At 47.1% G+C, this 14,769-nt stretch overlaps 1 protein-coding gene across 1 annotated transcript in view; it reads left to right on the forward strand.

Annotated features, from left to right (window-relative positions):
* AGPAT2 (1-acylglycerol-3-phosphate O-acyltransferase 2) overlaps nt 1-14,285 on the forward strand; it is a 33,085-nt gene extending 18,800 nt beyond the window's left edge. The window contains exons 2-6 of the mRNA XM_066580246.1: nt 293-426; nt 8,118-8,293; nt 8,479-8,574; nt 9,426-9,498; nt 10,878-14,285. Coding sequence (XP_066436343.1) covers nt 293-426; nt 8,118-8,293; nt 8,479-8,574; nt 9,426-9,498; nt 10,878-11,041 — 643 coding nt within the window. The 3' untranslated portion in view covers nt 11,042-14,285. The remainder of the gene's footprint in view (nt 1-292; nt 427-8,117; nt 8,294-8,478; nt 8,575-9,425; nt 9,499-10,877) is intronic.
* The last annotated feature ends 484 nt before the right edge of the window (nt 14,286-14,769 follow it).

Raw genomic sequence — 14,769 nt, forward strand, 5'->3', positions numbered from 1 at the left:
CGCTGTATGAACGGCGCCGGAGATTCTGGTTAAATTAATTGGAAGGTAAAAAATGGCGCAGATTGCGCTGGGGAATAATGAGGTGTAAATGGGTGAGTCTTGTTTGTGGCTCGCGGGGGAGATGAGCAGCGAGCGGTGCTTGTAGTTATAAGGATGTTCGGGGTGGCGGTGATATATCATCAGAGAGTTGGCGTTTTATTGCAGGATACATTTGCGCCACATTTTTATCTGATACATTTCGTGTACGATAGAACGCAGACCGCTCAGATCTTGTTTGTTTCTCTTCCTTTAGGATAATCCGGGCGTTTGTGCGCACCATGAAATACGTGTTCGGCCTGCGGTATGAGGTCAAAGGTTTGGAAAACTTTCGGATTGATGGACCGTGCGTCATCGTCTCCAATCACCAGAGCGTCCTGGACATGATGGGTAAGGTGGCAGAAGTGCGCAGCCCCTCCTTCCGGCCTGTACTTGTAAGGGTGCTTTCACACGTAGCGTATTTTGGTGCGGATCTGCGCCATTTGTCTGGATTTTGGCATGGTATGTACCATGAATCCACAGCAGATTTTACCTGTTTATTTAAAGGGGTGACGTTGGCTGCGAAACCCAATGTTGTGGATTCAGGGTTTCCTAGTGGGCTTTCTCTTTCTGCCATTATACAATGGCGCCATCTGCTGGCTAGAGCCAATACTGCGATATGGGACATGCTGGAGAGGTTTCTGACAACACTAACTGTGAACGCGGCTTAGAGTCCGCTCACACGTTACTAACACTGCAGGACAATCGGCAGCGGTAACATCTGGATGTTGGTGCCGGTTTTCTTGCAGATTATGCAAAAAGAAAAGTCAATGCTTCCAAAATCTGCGTATTTTGAGGTGGATCGATGGCGAGTCGGCTGCGCCAATTCACTTTTGTGCAGGTTTTTTGACTTTGCCATTGAATTTAATGGGGGGAAACTCGCAGCCGGTCCGCCACAGAAGTTAATATACTGCACCATGGAAATCCCTAAGGCCTCCTTCACACGGGCGACAAAGTCGCGCGATTTTGTAGCATTGCTACGATGCTACAAATCGCATGTATGAGAAGCCCATGCTTTCCTATGGGTTCCTTCACACATGAGATGTTTTGTAGCATGCTACAAAATGACACACAAACCTCGCAGGTCCGGCGATATGCCCGCGATACATGAGGTTTTGTAGCCCATATTTCTCTATGGAGCCTTCCTCTCTGTTGCATCGCATTGCACGAAAACGCGGTTTGCATGCGATGCGATGCAACTTTGACAGTAGCAGATGCTACAAAGTCGCGTGATTTTGTGGCGTTACATGTGACTTTGTAGCGCTACTAAATCGTGGTATTGCTGCGAGAAAATCGCAGCGATATCATACAGTGCAGCGATGCGATATCACTGCGATTTTCTCGCAGCGATGCAGTGTCGCCCATATGAAGGAGACCTAAAACCTCCTTCACGCGACGCAGAAAATGATCGCCATTAATCCGCAGCGTTTTTGTAAAATGCTGTGGATTCTAAATCTGCAGCAAGTCTGTTTATCCTGAAACACAAGGGTTAAATCCCGCAGCAGATTATAAATGTGGACAAGTCTGCACCGCTTAGGGATGGCATTGGCCGCTGCGGATTTGCCGAGGGTTTTTCCTATGCTCAGAGCCTGCAGGCTCCGCCTCCCTCCCGCAGGCGTTTGCAAAAATCCTGTGTTTTTCAACGCTGCGTTTACTGCGGTTTCAGCAGCGCTGACGTCCGTTTTGCCAGCGGTTTGGTTCAAACGCAGCCAAGGTTGCTTGAAAAAATACTCCCCTGGCAGGCTGTGATTGGTTCATCAAGCGCTGGATATGATTGGCTCTCAAACGCTGGTTCAGCCAATCGCTGCAATCTCTTGCTGGAGGCAGAGTTTTCAATCTCCGTTACCAGCAAGAGATGTTCTGTCGGCGCTGACAACTGCAAGCAAGCCTGCAGGAACCCCGGGGAGCAGCGGGAGGGACCCGGACGGCGCCCGCTAGGTGAGTATTTCTTGGACGTTTAGCGTGGTCAAAAATGCTGCACCAAGTTGTGCCGTGTCTTCAGCAGCGCTGAAAACTCTGCGCATTCATTTCAATGGGCAACGCACAGCATTTAAAAACACTGAAACGCCCCAAAATAGAAGTGCACCGCAGCGGTCTGCGCCTGTGTGAGCGGTCCCATTAGAAACAATGGGAGGGTAGTACCGCGATGAGCGTGGCGCTGAAAGTGTCGTGCTAATAATAGTGGTATAAAGCACCTGCGTGAGGGCGGCCTTGTTGTGACACGACGCTTGTAGTCTGTGCAATACAGCTGAATACAATGTATTGCTCCCAGTTATCAGCCATTTCAGGCTGGAGAAAAGCTGACCGGAGAGCTTCTCAATGAGATGTGTGACTGGTGACCTTCAGCACAGTCACGACTTTGTCGCACATCGCAGCGCTCTGTAAGGCTGCGTTCACACATTGTAGATTTGCTGTGGATTTTTCACAGCACAAACTTCGCATCGATTGGTGCAACTTTTAATACGGATTTCCCCCCCCCCCCCCCCCCCCCGCTCGTTAGAAGAGTGGGACCCGCACTACAAATCGGCAGCATAAATTGACACAGTGCGAATTTAAAATCCGTATCGCAGGTCTACGCTGCTGCCGATCTGATGCTGAATCTTTCCACACCCTCTCCTCCACATGCCGTATACACTGGAGTATATACAGTGGCTTATACTGTGAATTCCACGCAGAATACCCGCTCCATTCCCACCCCGTGCGGATGTATCCAAAAGGTTACGTTCACACAGCAGAAATCCGTGTCAGGAAACACTGATGCAAATTTCACAGGAAATTTATTTTAAAAAATCTGCGTGTTGGACGGCGGTCGTCCCATTTCAATGTGCGTATTTGCTACAGAAACTCGCATCAAATTAGTGACTGGATGCTTTTTTGTTCTGTGATGCAGACTTCAGAATCTTTGTTGTATAAGCCTGTTGCACGATGGGACACGGGTAACACGCAGAATCTGTGTAAAACCAGCAAGGAAACCCTTCTGGAGACCGTGCCGTAAGTGTGGCTGGTGTTAGTTATCCAAAGCATAAATTGGGGGGTTTATATGAGGCGTAATAGTTTAGAACTTGCAGTACCTCTTCTGACCACCAGCAATTTTCCATAGACTGCCATGTAACAGCGCCCCCACTCAACATCTAAAATACAACTTTATTTTAAAGCTGAAAAAATCCCCCAAAATGCCAAAAACGCAATGTCAAGGACAGAAAACATGCAAAAACATCTCCATCTGCACATCTTTAAAAACAATAGCGCAGGCCGCGTGGAGCTGACTCTATTCCTCTCTAAAAAGGAAGTGTTTTCTCCGCACATCTGGAGTCTTCAGTGTCCGGTTTCTTCATTTAAAGCTGCAGGCCTTGAAAAATCGTCCCCTATTCCCTGGTCCAATAATTGCGCGCGCCTTCCCCTCGCGTACTTGGCAGATACATTATTGCACCCCCCCCCCCCCCCCTGCTTTATTAGACTGCGATGAATCAGCTGCGACCAACGCTTCAGTTATTAACTGTCCAGGTGATTAAACTGACTCCGTCTCTGGAGTGCGCCGCGGCTGCTAATCTCAGCCGCTCCGCTAAGAACGTATTGATTCTTCTTCCCGGCGTCTTGAAAGGTGTTTTGTTTTTATTAAGAAGGAAAAAAATAACTATTTTTTTATTTTTTTCCCGGTAGATTTTGTAGGTTTTTTTTTTTTTGTCTTGCTGCAGAATGCGCCATTTTATCAGATGGAAGGTGAGGGTGATATGTGGCTATGTATACGATGGTTTTGATGCGCTAATCCAGAACGCCCGGTAATCCGGCAGTGGGAAACTAGTCCTGAAGGAGGATCATCTAAGAAAAGCGGCGGGCTGGTCCTGAGGTGGAGACCGCGGCGGACAGAGGCGACGGTGGCCATTTTTTCTGCGCCGCTGTCAGTCCGCGGTGATATACATGTGTGATGCTTGGACTATATGACAAGCTTGTGTTCGGACTTTGGGGGTCTCGCCGTCGTGGAGAGAATCTTCCTCGGAGCTGTTGCAGTTAATCAGAACAATCCTGCGGCGGAGAGATCGTCTCGCGCTCTAATCAGAGCGGCCGGTTCGTTAGATCGCTAATGGCTCCGGCAGAACTCATTAAAGCAACATTAAGTACGGCTAATAATACGGCGACTTCTTATCGGTAACCCCTTCACTGCTGGAGGAGTCGTCATCATCAATGATCCCCTGCTGAGGCAGAACAAAGGGCGGCCAGATAAATACTCTGACACAGGCAAGTAGGAGGAGCCAAGTCCGCAGCAGCACAGAAGATTTCTGGAGTCGTCCGGTCATAATGTAATGTTCTTATAGACTTGCTGTTTCAGTTGTCAAGGCCTCTGCTTGCTGTCAATATATGAAAACATTGCTCACAGCCAAACCTAATATATCCCATATGTATCCGGTCCAGTCAGCTGGGTTGATACATTTTACCTTCATCGTCACATTGGAGCAGATTTACTAATGTGATTGTGCAACATGCAACAAAATGTGGCACATACCAAAACGAACAATCCACTGCGCCTCGCTCAACAAAAGGGGTAGCTTAGTGTTGAAAGGGCGTGTCTTAGCTGGACAGGGGCGTGGCTTAACTCCTTCGATGTCTGAGGGCGTGTTTTTTTTTAAAGGGATGAGTTGTATTTTTCAGTGGTTCGATTTAATGTACTAAAAAAAAAATTCTAAGTGGAGTGAAAAAAAATGCCATCCCACTATCTTTGGGGAGTTATTGTGTTTTTTTGTTTGTGTTTTTTTTGTTTTGTTTTAATTCTGTATTTAAACTTTTTCAAGTATATAACACAAAAAAAAAAATTCCCCCATTGGAAGCCGACGATAAAACACATATTGTACTTTGATTAACAGCCTGACAGTCTTTGATCTTAACGAGTGTGGAGGTCTAGCGCTCTGCTTGGCCCCTGACCCCCCTGACCGTAGTCCGTGGTTAAACCATCAGGTTTGTCGTTAACTCCCGGTGTGCCCGAAGGACTAACCTGTATGCTTGGAATAAACAGAAAAGTTCCCAACAACCTCTGTGAACAAAACCACACATGATAAATGCTTAAAGAAGGGTGGTAAGCAGAAAGAACGGAGGAGGCCGTCTTACAAGAGACTGAATTTGGTGAAGTGGGGCGAGAGGGAAAACGAAAGAGTGTAAATATCAATCAACAGAAAAAAAAAGCGGGGCGGGGGTTCCAGGCTTGTGTCTGATCACCACTTCAATATGAGGAGCGTCCATGGGGCTCGCCTCAGTTCTCGTCTCTCTGTATCGACTTCTCTTCCTTCTACCAACCCTAACCAGAACCCATTATTGCTCGGTATTGCGGTGCACTCTGGAAGCTAACCCAGGGGGGCCGAGTTTGCTGCCATTATCCTGTAGAGCGGCTGTGAGTTCCTCCATCCATTGGATCTCCTCCACCCTACCTACCCATTGGGCCACTGAGGGAGAGCAGGAATACACGCTCGTGCTGCATTTATGAGGTGACGGAGTATGGATTTGTGGTACGTGCATAAGGGTAGGTCCAAGAGGTGGAATAAATATAACGTCAGAGTTTCTAGGATGTAGCGTCTTCCCGATGGTAGCGTGTACCCACTTGCAGTAATTGCATGTTAGTGGACATTCCCAGAAAATGTGCAATTGGGTTCCTTTCTCTGAGCCGCAACGCCAGCACAATGGGGGCGAGGAAGAGTGGATTTGCGATGGAGGATCCATGTGTAAACTCTAGTATTCTGTCCATCTGGGCTGTGGAGAAGGTGCGAGCAAACTCCCTCTCTCATTTGATCAGATAGGGGGTTCGTAGCCCTGAGGCTGAGAAATCAGCAGAGCCTATGTCGGTGATGGTGGGTGCTGAGTGGGACCTTGTCCTAGATAAGCTTTCTCGAATGTTGAGAGTGGTCTACAGAAGCCTCGTGCTGAGGGAAGGGATCCCAAAAAATGAACTACTTTGTATTGATCTCCAAAACCCAGGAGGACAAGGTCCGATGACTCTATCAGACCAGCCCTGGACATCAATACGGAATCCGACAAGAAATGTACTGCACGGCGCCAAATTTAGAAAGATCCAGAGAAGATCCCGGTGGGAAATTGCAGATTGCCCAATATTGGAAAGGCAGGTGAGGGTGCTAAAGTCTCTTTGGAGAGCAGTGTCCTGCAAAGTAAGAGAATAGGTGCTATCGTTGGGAGTGTTCTTAATGTGGACCCCCAAGGGAGGAGGTTTAGGAGAGTCGGGGTAAAGGTGTATTCGATAGCAACCTACTGTTTCATGTCTACACTAATCTACAAGTCTTTGTAGTATTGAGGCCTGACAGGAGCCCTGAATATCTGGTAGGCCCACCCCTCCCTGAGATTTCGGGGGAAACAAATGATGGTTTGCGAAAGTCGAGCAGGTTTCTTAGCCCAAATGAATTTGATCACGTCTGATGAAATGGAGTTGAAGAAGCAGCTCGGGATCTTGATAGGGTTTGGTAGAGGTATAGGATACGCGCTAGAAGATTCATTGTATATATCGCGCATCCTCCGAACCACGTGTATAGGCCCTTAGACTATTGGGTTAGGTCCCCCTGGATGTTCCTGAGTAAAGCGCTAAAACTATATGTGTAGAGTTCATCAAGGTTCCCAGGGATCCACGCTCCTAAATATTTAATGGCATCTTGGGACCACTTCAACTGGAATGAAGCGGAGGGGGAGCGTTGTAGTCTTTGAGGGAGGGAAATATTTAGCGCTTCTAATTTCTGGAAATTTATTTTGAAGTTTGAGATTATCTGGAATTTCCTAAACTCCTCTGTTAGACAGAAGAAACTCCTTGTCAGATTCATTATGAAGAACAGAAGGTCATCTGCATATGCGGCTATTTTGATATCTTGTTTGTCGGTCTGGGGACCCGCGATGTTGGGGTTGGCTCTAATGCTTCTCAACATGGGCTCTTGAGATAAGACCAAAAGTAGGGGAGATGGTGGGCAGCCCTTGTCAAGTGCCATTCCCTATGAGGAATGGAGGTGATAAGATTCCATTTACTCTAGTGGAGGCCGTGGGGTTCTGATATGGGGCTTGTATCCAGGTCCTTATGGCTGGGCCCAGACCAATGTACCTTAGAATAGAGGGGCCAGGCTATGTGATCAAATGCTTTCTCAGCGTCTGTTTAAAGTGGGCAAAGGGGGATGGATGGGGAGTTATTGTTTTACAGCATAGATACTGTGGCAAAAAGTATTCTGCATGTCGGTACGATTATGACCCTACCAAATTTATTTGTTTTGTACTAGTTTAAAAAAAAACTTGTAATTCTTTCTCTGTCTTTTGACCAACCAAGATGTGGTTTTTTGGGGGGGGGGTTTATTAATAAACCCTTTTTCCATATTTTTAACTTTTTGAAAATATTTTTGTATCTCTTGTAATAATTCAGTAAATTTCCTTTTGGTTTTATTTTAAGTTCTTTTAAAGGAACCTGAAGTTGTGCTCATTTGATGACTTATAAAATATGCTGCAATATGTCAGTATTGCAGTATTTTGTATTTCTGCAGGCATCCTATTAAGATGTGCCACCAAAGGCTACAGATAGGGCTTAATAGACAAAAATACATAGCTGCCCTGGGAGCCTTCACAGGGCCACAGACTGCCATGATAGCCAAATGATACCCTGCAGTCTCATTGCAGGAGGGCCATTTGGAACACTTCAAACCCTATTGGGACAATGAAATGCCACTGTCCGAATTGCCACAATTGGAGGTATCTCTGGTCGCGGCTGCTGCGGCCTGAGCCTGCACCATAGAATCCCTGCACATATCTGCCTTAAGGGGTTAAATGAGATACAAACTAACCCAACACTTGGTGATATAAAGTAATGCTGTGTTCACATCTGTGCCTGAGGTTGTGTTCAGAGCCTCCTGCACAAATGCCAGCGAGCGGGGCGGATGCCAATCAAACCCCATTATAGTCAATTAAACTATAGCTTATAGATTCTACTCTTTCTACATAGCGCCCCCATGATTAGATTCTATGTATTACCTGGACGATTATGGATTCTGTATCTTTCTTTATTATGTCTCCTGTAGGTTTGATGGAAATCCTGCCGGATCGCTGCGTGCAAATCGCCAAGCGAGAGTTAATGTTCGCCGGATCTGTGGGCCTGATCACCTATCTCGGAGGGGTCATTTACATCAACAGGAAGCAAACCCGTGATGCCAAGTCAATCATGGCTGGGGTAGCGCGGGCCATGACGGATGACAATGTAAGCACTGCCTGAGTTAATGGGCTCCGTACGGCTTTAGAAAATGCTGAGCGTGCGATTTGCCTGTTCTCCCTGCGGGAGCATGAACTGCGGCGGCACAGATCCTCATTACACGTGACGCTGATTAAATGACCAGACATCTCCAGCGTGATCTCCTCATCCTCCGTTGTCTCTTCCTCCTCTAGTTGAAGGTCTGGGTGTATCCTGAAGGGACCCGAAATAACAGCGGCGATCTGCTGCCGTTCAAGAAAGGAGCTTTTCATCTCGCTCTTCAGGCGAAGGTAATTACCTGGCGACGATCACAGTGACTGGAAGGGATATATGGAGATAGCGGGGCGCTGGACGTAGCCGGGCAGGCAGCACAGGGGCAGTGAAGGCCTGCCCATCTATGTCCATCACCACGATCCGGAGGCACACCCCGCTTGTTCATCGTTATGTTTCTGGGAGAGCTGGGTGAGAAAACACTGTTGCAGCCCTAAAAAATATTAAGCCGCACTCTTCTCGCCAGATCCCGGTCTGCCTTCATTCCACTGGGCACCAGCCTACTTGCTCACTTTCTCCAACGGTTAGCGGCAGTGGTCACGTGTCCACATGTCGCCCCATTGCTGCAGCAGGAAGTGGCGTTCAGAGGACGATTGCATATCAGCTGCAAAGGTTCAGCTGAGTCGAGGGTGGCTTTATTTAAAGTGTTGCTGTCACTCTGAGCAGTTTTAAAACTTTTTTTCTTTTTTTTGAGGGGGCTGGGTAACCCCTTTAAGACAGAGGCAGCCATATTAGTTGTCATGCAGTTTTCATAGAAATGGAGAGGACTAGTAAACTTTTTAATGCAATTCAGTAACAATCCATGCTTGGTAGTGTAGTACTGCACGGTTCTTCAAGGCCGTGTTGTATGATGGGCTTAGATACAGCAGCTCTGCAAACAGTATCACACATGATGGGCTTAGATATGCTGGCTCAGCAGATTATATTCAGTGGTTTAGCAGAGAGTATCACACATGATAGGATTAGATACACAGGTGATACGACTTTCCTGGCACACTGTAACATGCACTTTTAGGCTGTGCCTGAAGATCTGACCCCTTACGTCTTCCTTGGGTCAGTCTGACAGCAAATGATGTCTTTGCTTTCCCAGGTCCCCATCATCCCGGTGGTCTATTCCTCCTACACCAGCTTCTACGACAGGAAGAAGAGTTTATTCTCGGGCGGTATGTAAATAGAAACTGAAATTTAGCTTTTAAGCCTGTTTAGTGGGCGGCATGAGCTTTCTAGATCAGTCTTATATGAGGATGGATTATCTGCTTTCTGCCGCTTGTGGGACGTGATTGCATTGTGAGGATGGAGGAACCTGCAGAGATTTGTCTCGCGCTCGGTGAAGGCAAACTGGAGCAGATCCGGGATGATCCAGAGGTTGTGTAGTGCAGCCATGGGGGACGGGAGGAGGATGATGACTGCCACCTGCTGGCACCACAGTCACTTATCCTATAGTAAATGTCACCATTATCCCCATGGAGAATGAAATGCTGTAAGAATATTTAACAGTCCTCTCGCTGCACACAGGACCCATCCGGGTCATAAATGCTATATGTGAGATTCAGTTTCTGAAATCTAGTTTGAGTTGAGGTCTAGATGGTTACTTGTGCTGCCCATAGTGGTGACCTTCAGTTAAAAAAGTTGCACTAAGTTTTGGGCTGCAATCGCCATTCCTTCATTTATTTTCATACCCCCTGATATAGTTTGCAACCTGCTCCTAGTTTCGGACTGTACTCATCTGTCCCTCCCAGTAATACATGCTGGATGTGAGGCCTATATGATCTACGCTCCCCTTGCAGACCACCTTGTGTGTGCACTTTCCTCCCTATAGCTTGTGTGATCTGTCCTTCCTGAAGCCTTGAATGCCCTCATTCCCACCCTCTGACCTGCTGTGTACAACCTCCTACCCTCCAGGCTACTATTTCTAACCCCAAAGAGAAGGTCAGCAGTGATCCGACACAGCTAAGAGCGGTGTGCTGTTGGATCTATGAGAAGCAGCAAGACAACCAGCTATATGAAGGAGTTACACAGGCTCTACAGCAGCAAAATTGAAGTGTAGAGGTGTCAATATACTTTGAAGACCAGCCTGTTGTTCTGCTGGATCAGGGGGCCATTACAGTCTGGTTTCTTATCGCCTGGTGCAGTGTTATTCACAGAGTTGTCAGCCAGGTTACTGCACTTGGACTTCGCCCAAACCCACCTGTACCTAAGGGTCCTTTTACACAGAACGATTAGCATTTAGTTGATCCTTGGATTGTGCAAAACTGAACGACAATTAATTTGCCTAAGAATCTCTTAATGACTGCCTCATTACTCTGAATGGAGGCTGTAAGAAGAGAATTCCGATGCGCTTGGTGAGCAATGATTCCCCACTTCCCCATTGTAGATGGACCCTATGATGGCTTCTCTGCATCCATTGTATTACCAGCTCCTGCTTTATGTAGTCCAAAGTCTGGGAGGCTCCCTCCCCATCTTGGTGCCTAATTCTTCCCCTCTTCTCCTCCTATGAGTTTTTTTTTTTTTAAATCTTTTACTTATTTCCCTAATTTTTTAGGAATAATCAAAGTAGAAATCCTTCCAAAAATCGACATCTCAGGAGTGAAGGAAGCGGATATCGCCGACCTGACGGACCGATGCTTCCACGAGATGAGACGGGTCTTCTTCAGACTCTCGGGTAAACCGTACACCCCCATCAAACAGAACGCTTCGAGCAAATAGATCCATTGATAGACTTGAGACCCAACCAGCCCAGAACTAAGAATCGAGGTCTTATGCACAATGTCCCCTGCTGCTACTCTCAACTTGCAAGGCACAAGAAAAAAGCAAGCTGCTTCACTGCTTTATGTTGGAGAATTTTGGAAACGTCACAATCTCAAATGTTCACTGAGGTGACGTCCTTGAACACGGAACTGTTCTTGTACGCAGGTAAAATGTTCACTGGGACTTTACTGTACGTCTGTATCTATTTAGGAAAGGTTAGTATTGTTTTACTCTGGAGTATTTTTGGGACTGGACCAAGTTCTTGCACAAGTGGCCAAAAGTCACCTTTACAGAGGAGTTCAAGACCCGGTGGTGCCAAACTTAGTTGATGCCTGAAAGTTGAGCGATCCATGATGGTAGACCGCAGCAAGGTCTGTATGATGCCGGCCGCATTCATTTGTAAGATGAGCAGTATTTAGCCTCATAATGTAAAATTTACATTTAGGGGCACAATTACAAGCACTGAGCGGCGTGGGGGGGCTCCAGGCATCAACTTTAAAGATTTTTTTTTTCTTCTTACAGTTCTAAAAGAAACTCTGTCATGGGGGCACAACTGCTGATCAAATGTTCCCGCTGGGGGGCTCCTGCAGGTTTGCACTAAACAGATGAATGAAGCCGCTTGACTCGGGTCAGTCCGTCCCCAATATAACCAGAAATCCAGTATATTCCACTCTTGGGATGCAGGTTGTTAAAGGTTCATACATTCCCCCTATTATCTGCTACGGTCGTCCTCAGTCCTCCAAGTATTGTCTTGTGTGACAGCTGATTCCACAATATGATTGTTGAATTACTAATGATTGCGAGGTGTGGGCACCAGCGATACAGGGAGGGGCCGTCTCTGGATCAGGCAGGTGGTCTCGGGGTTGGGGGGGGGGGGGGGTCCGGGCCCCCATGACAGATCGTCTTCGGCTTAATTTATTAATTACAGAATGATGCTGTATGTTATGTATCGTTTAATTACAGGCTGCGTTGATTCTAGGATTATTATATGAAGGCTACGTATGTTATCCACTGTTCACAAGTCATTTCATACACATTGTATATATGGATTTTTGTACATTTGATGCCAAAGTTGTTACAACATTCCGATCCTAAAGGGAGATCTGCACCTATGTGGGTTGATAAATGGCAGACGATCACATTGGCGCACTTGGGATATATTCACAGCGGGCAGATTGGTTGCAGAAATTGTCCTGCTCCTCTGAACGGGGTCTACAGAAATCTGTGTGCTTGATGCAGAAAGAAGCAAGTTCAGGTGGATGGAGCAGGTAGTCACGTAAATTTGTGTGTGCATATTCAATTCTGCGCCTGGAACGCTGTCTTTTCCCATTAGGGAGAGCACCTAAAAGGTGAGTGAGGAGACTTTTTTTAAGGCCATTCATGCTCCTCTGGGTAATATGCAATGAGGGAGTCAGAAGACTCCCTCTGCAGCCCAACCTATTGGAAAGCGGCATTCCTGCAAGTCAATGTTAGACTCTTTATACAAGCCTTGTAGCAATGACTGGGAATTGAAAGCCAAGCCAGAGTCCATAGCAATTCCCAGTCATTGTTACGAGGCTTGTATAAAGAGTCTAACATGGAAGCCAGCATTCCTGCAAGTCAAATAGGTGGCACTGCAGAGGTATTGTTCAATCTCCCTTATTTGCATTTTACCCAGCGGAGCATGAATGGCCTTTTAAGTCTCATCACTCACTCACCATCTAGGTGCTCTCTAAGGAGAAAAGAGACCCTTTCATGAGCCACGTCACAGGCCTCACTAGCCAAACCAGAAACCTACTGATGAGGGACAAAAACCCCGAAACAGCTGTCTGTGTATGGATTCTGGCTTGGCTTTCAATTCCCAGTCATTGTTAGACTCTTTATACAAGCCTTGTAACATTGACTTGTAGGAATGCTGCCTTCCACTAGGTGGCACTGCAGAGGTATTGTTCAATTTTGTGCGGAACTTTTCTGCACCATATGGAGCAGATTTGGTAAATGGCATCCATATGACTTTGATGTGGAGTCTCTGCATTCACAGTCTTTTACGTCCCATGTGAACACACCTATTGGTGTCCTATTGCAGCCATGTGCACATGATCTCTTCCATGCTTGTGAACTGCCGGGTTTCTGCACAAGTTGTATATATTTTTATAAACCCCATTAGGTGAAAGGATAAAGAAATAGGAGAGGCGAGTGAGCGAGCGCCTCATGTGAAGACTTTGGGAACAAGATCATCCAATAGTGGCCATAACCCACCTGATCACCTGTGAGTACACAACACTGTTTGCACATGCAGAATAATCTTGTGATGCTGCTCGCTCCACGGACGCCGGATGCCTGCTGTGCAGGGGAAGGTATTGCGGTAAACCTACAGAGCTCGGACTACAGGGATTAGATGAGAGGGATGGTCATGGAAGCGTCTACGGTAATAATGTCTTCACTGGTTTCCACCTTATGGGTACCTCCATATGTAGTGGTGCGGAAGTGCACTAAAATCCGCATCAAAATCTGCACCAGATTTAACCCTTTCAATTTAAGACTGCTGTGGATCTGCGTCAAAATCCGCACCAATTGTGTTGATTTTGTTGATTGTTGCAGAAAATCTGCACTTATTCCACTGGGTGTGAACGTACCCTGACGGGGTTTTCTGGAACTTGACTATCGATGACCTTCTATTATCTTCAGAATCTGACATCCATAGCTGATGGGTGGGGGTCAGCCATTCAGGAGCCCCGGTGATCGGCTGATATTGACCTAGCTGTCAGTTCTGTACATATTGCATTGATCTCAGTGGGAGCTGTGCCTGTCATACCAGCCCGGGCTGCTGCAGTGGGGACTGAACGGTCAGCACTGACATCTGTCCTCATGACAACTGATCGCCGGGGGTCCCGAGCAGTGATTGCGAAATCGCCCTAAACGAGTACGTTCGCTCATCTCTAGTTCTCACTCAGGCTGCTGCGCCAAACTCCCAAAGTAAATCCTCCGACCCTCGTTAACTAAGGATTCACTATTGTATCCCTATGCAGGGTGCAGAATGTAGACGAGGTTGGAGGTCCTGTTTGTAACGACAGTTTGCATATGATGTCACTGACTCTTATTACCAATGACAGCGTAGTCGTCCCGATCATGCGGTTTCCTGTGTGTTAGTGGAATCTGTGACTTGTTGGTTGCTTTATGTTCAGAAAACCAGAGTGCCTTCATTAAAGACAAACCAAATGCCGTCCTGTGTTTGTGGTCATTTAATGCAACAAAGGGTTAAAGGTACATTTTACACGGGGCGGTTATAGCTGCCTGTGTACACATGGCCACCGCCTGGTTTTTAGCTCACCTAAATGTAGGTAAAGTTGACTGGTGCAAGCATGGGACCGACGCCTCGGGTGACGTCACATCGTGGCATTTTCTTGGCAGACTGTTTTTGTGGTTTGCCTTGCCTTCCCCAGTCATCTTTACCCCCCAGCAAGCTGGGTTCTCATTTTACCGACCTCGGAAGGATGGGAGGCTAAGTCAACCTCGAGCCGGCTACCTGAACCGTTGAACCAGCAACCTTCAGGTTATGAGCGGGAGCTTAGGACTGCGTCTCTGCTGCCTTAACACTCTGCGCCACACGAGGCTCTTGATCTGCCCTGAAGACCCAGTGACTACTTACCGGTGTAAACTGTTGCTCCTCCTCCATTCTCCGAACGACTATGGTTGCTGGGTGCGAG

Source organism: Eleutherodactylus coqui, chromosome 10 (assembly GCF_035609145.1).
Source record: "Eleutherodactylus coqui strain aEleCoq1 chromosome 10, aEleCoq1.hap1, whole genome shotgun sequence".
NCBI lineage: Eukaryota > Metazoa > Chordata > Amphibia > Anura > Eleutherodactylidae > Eleutherodactylus > Eleutherodactylus coqui.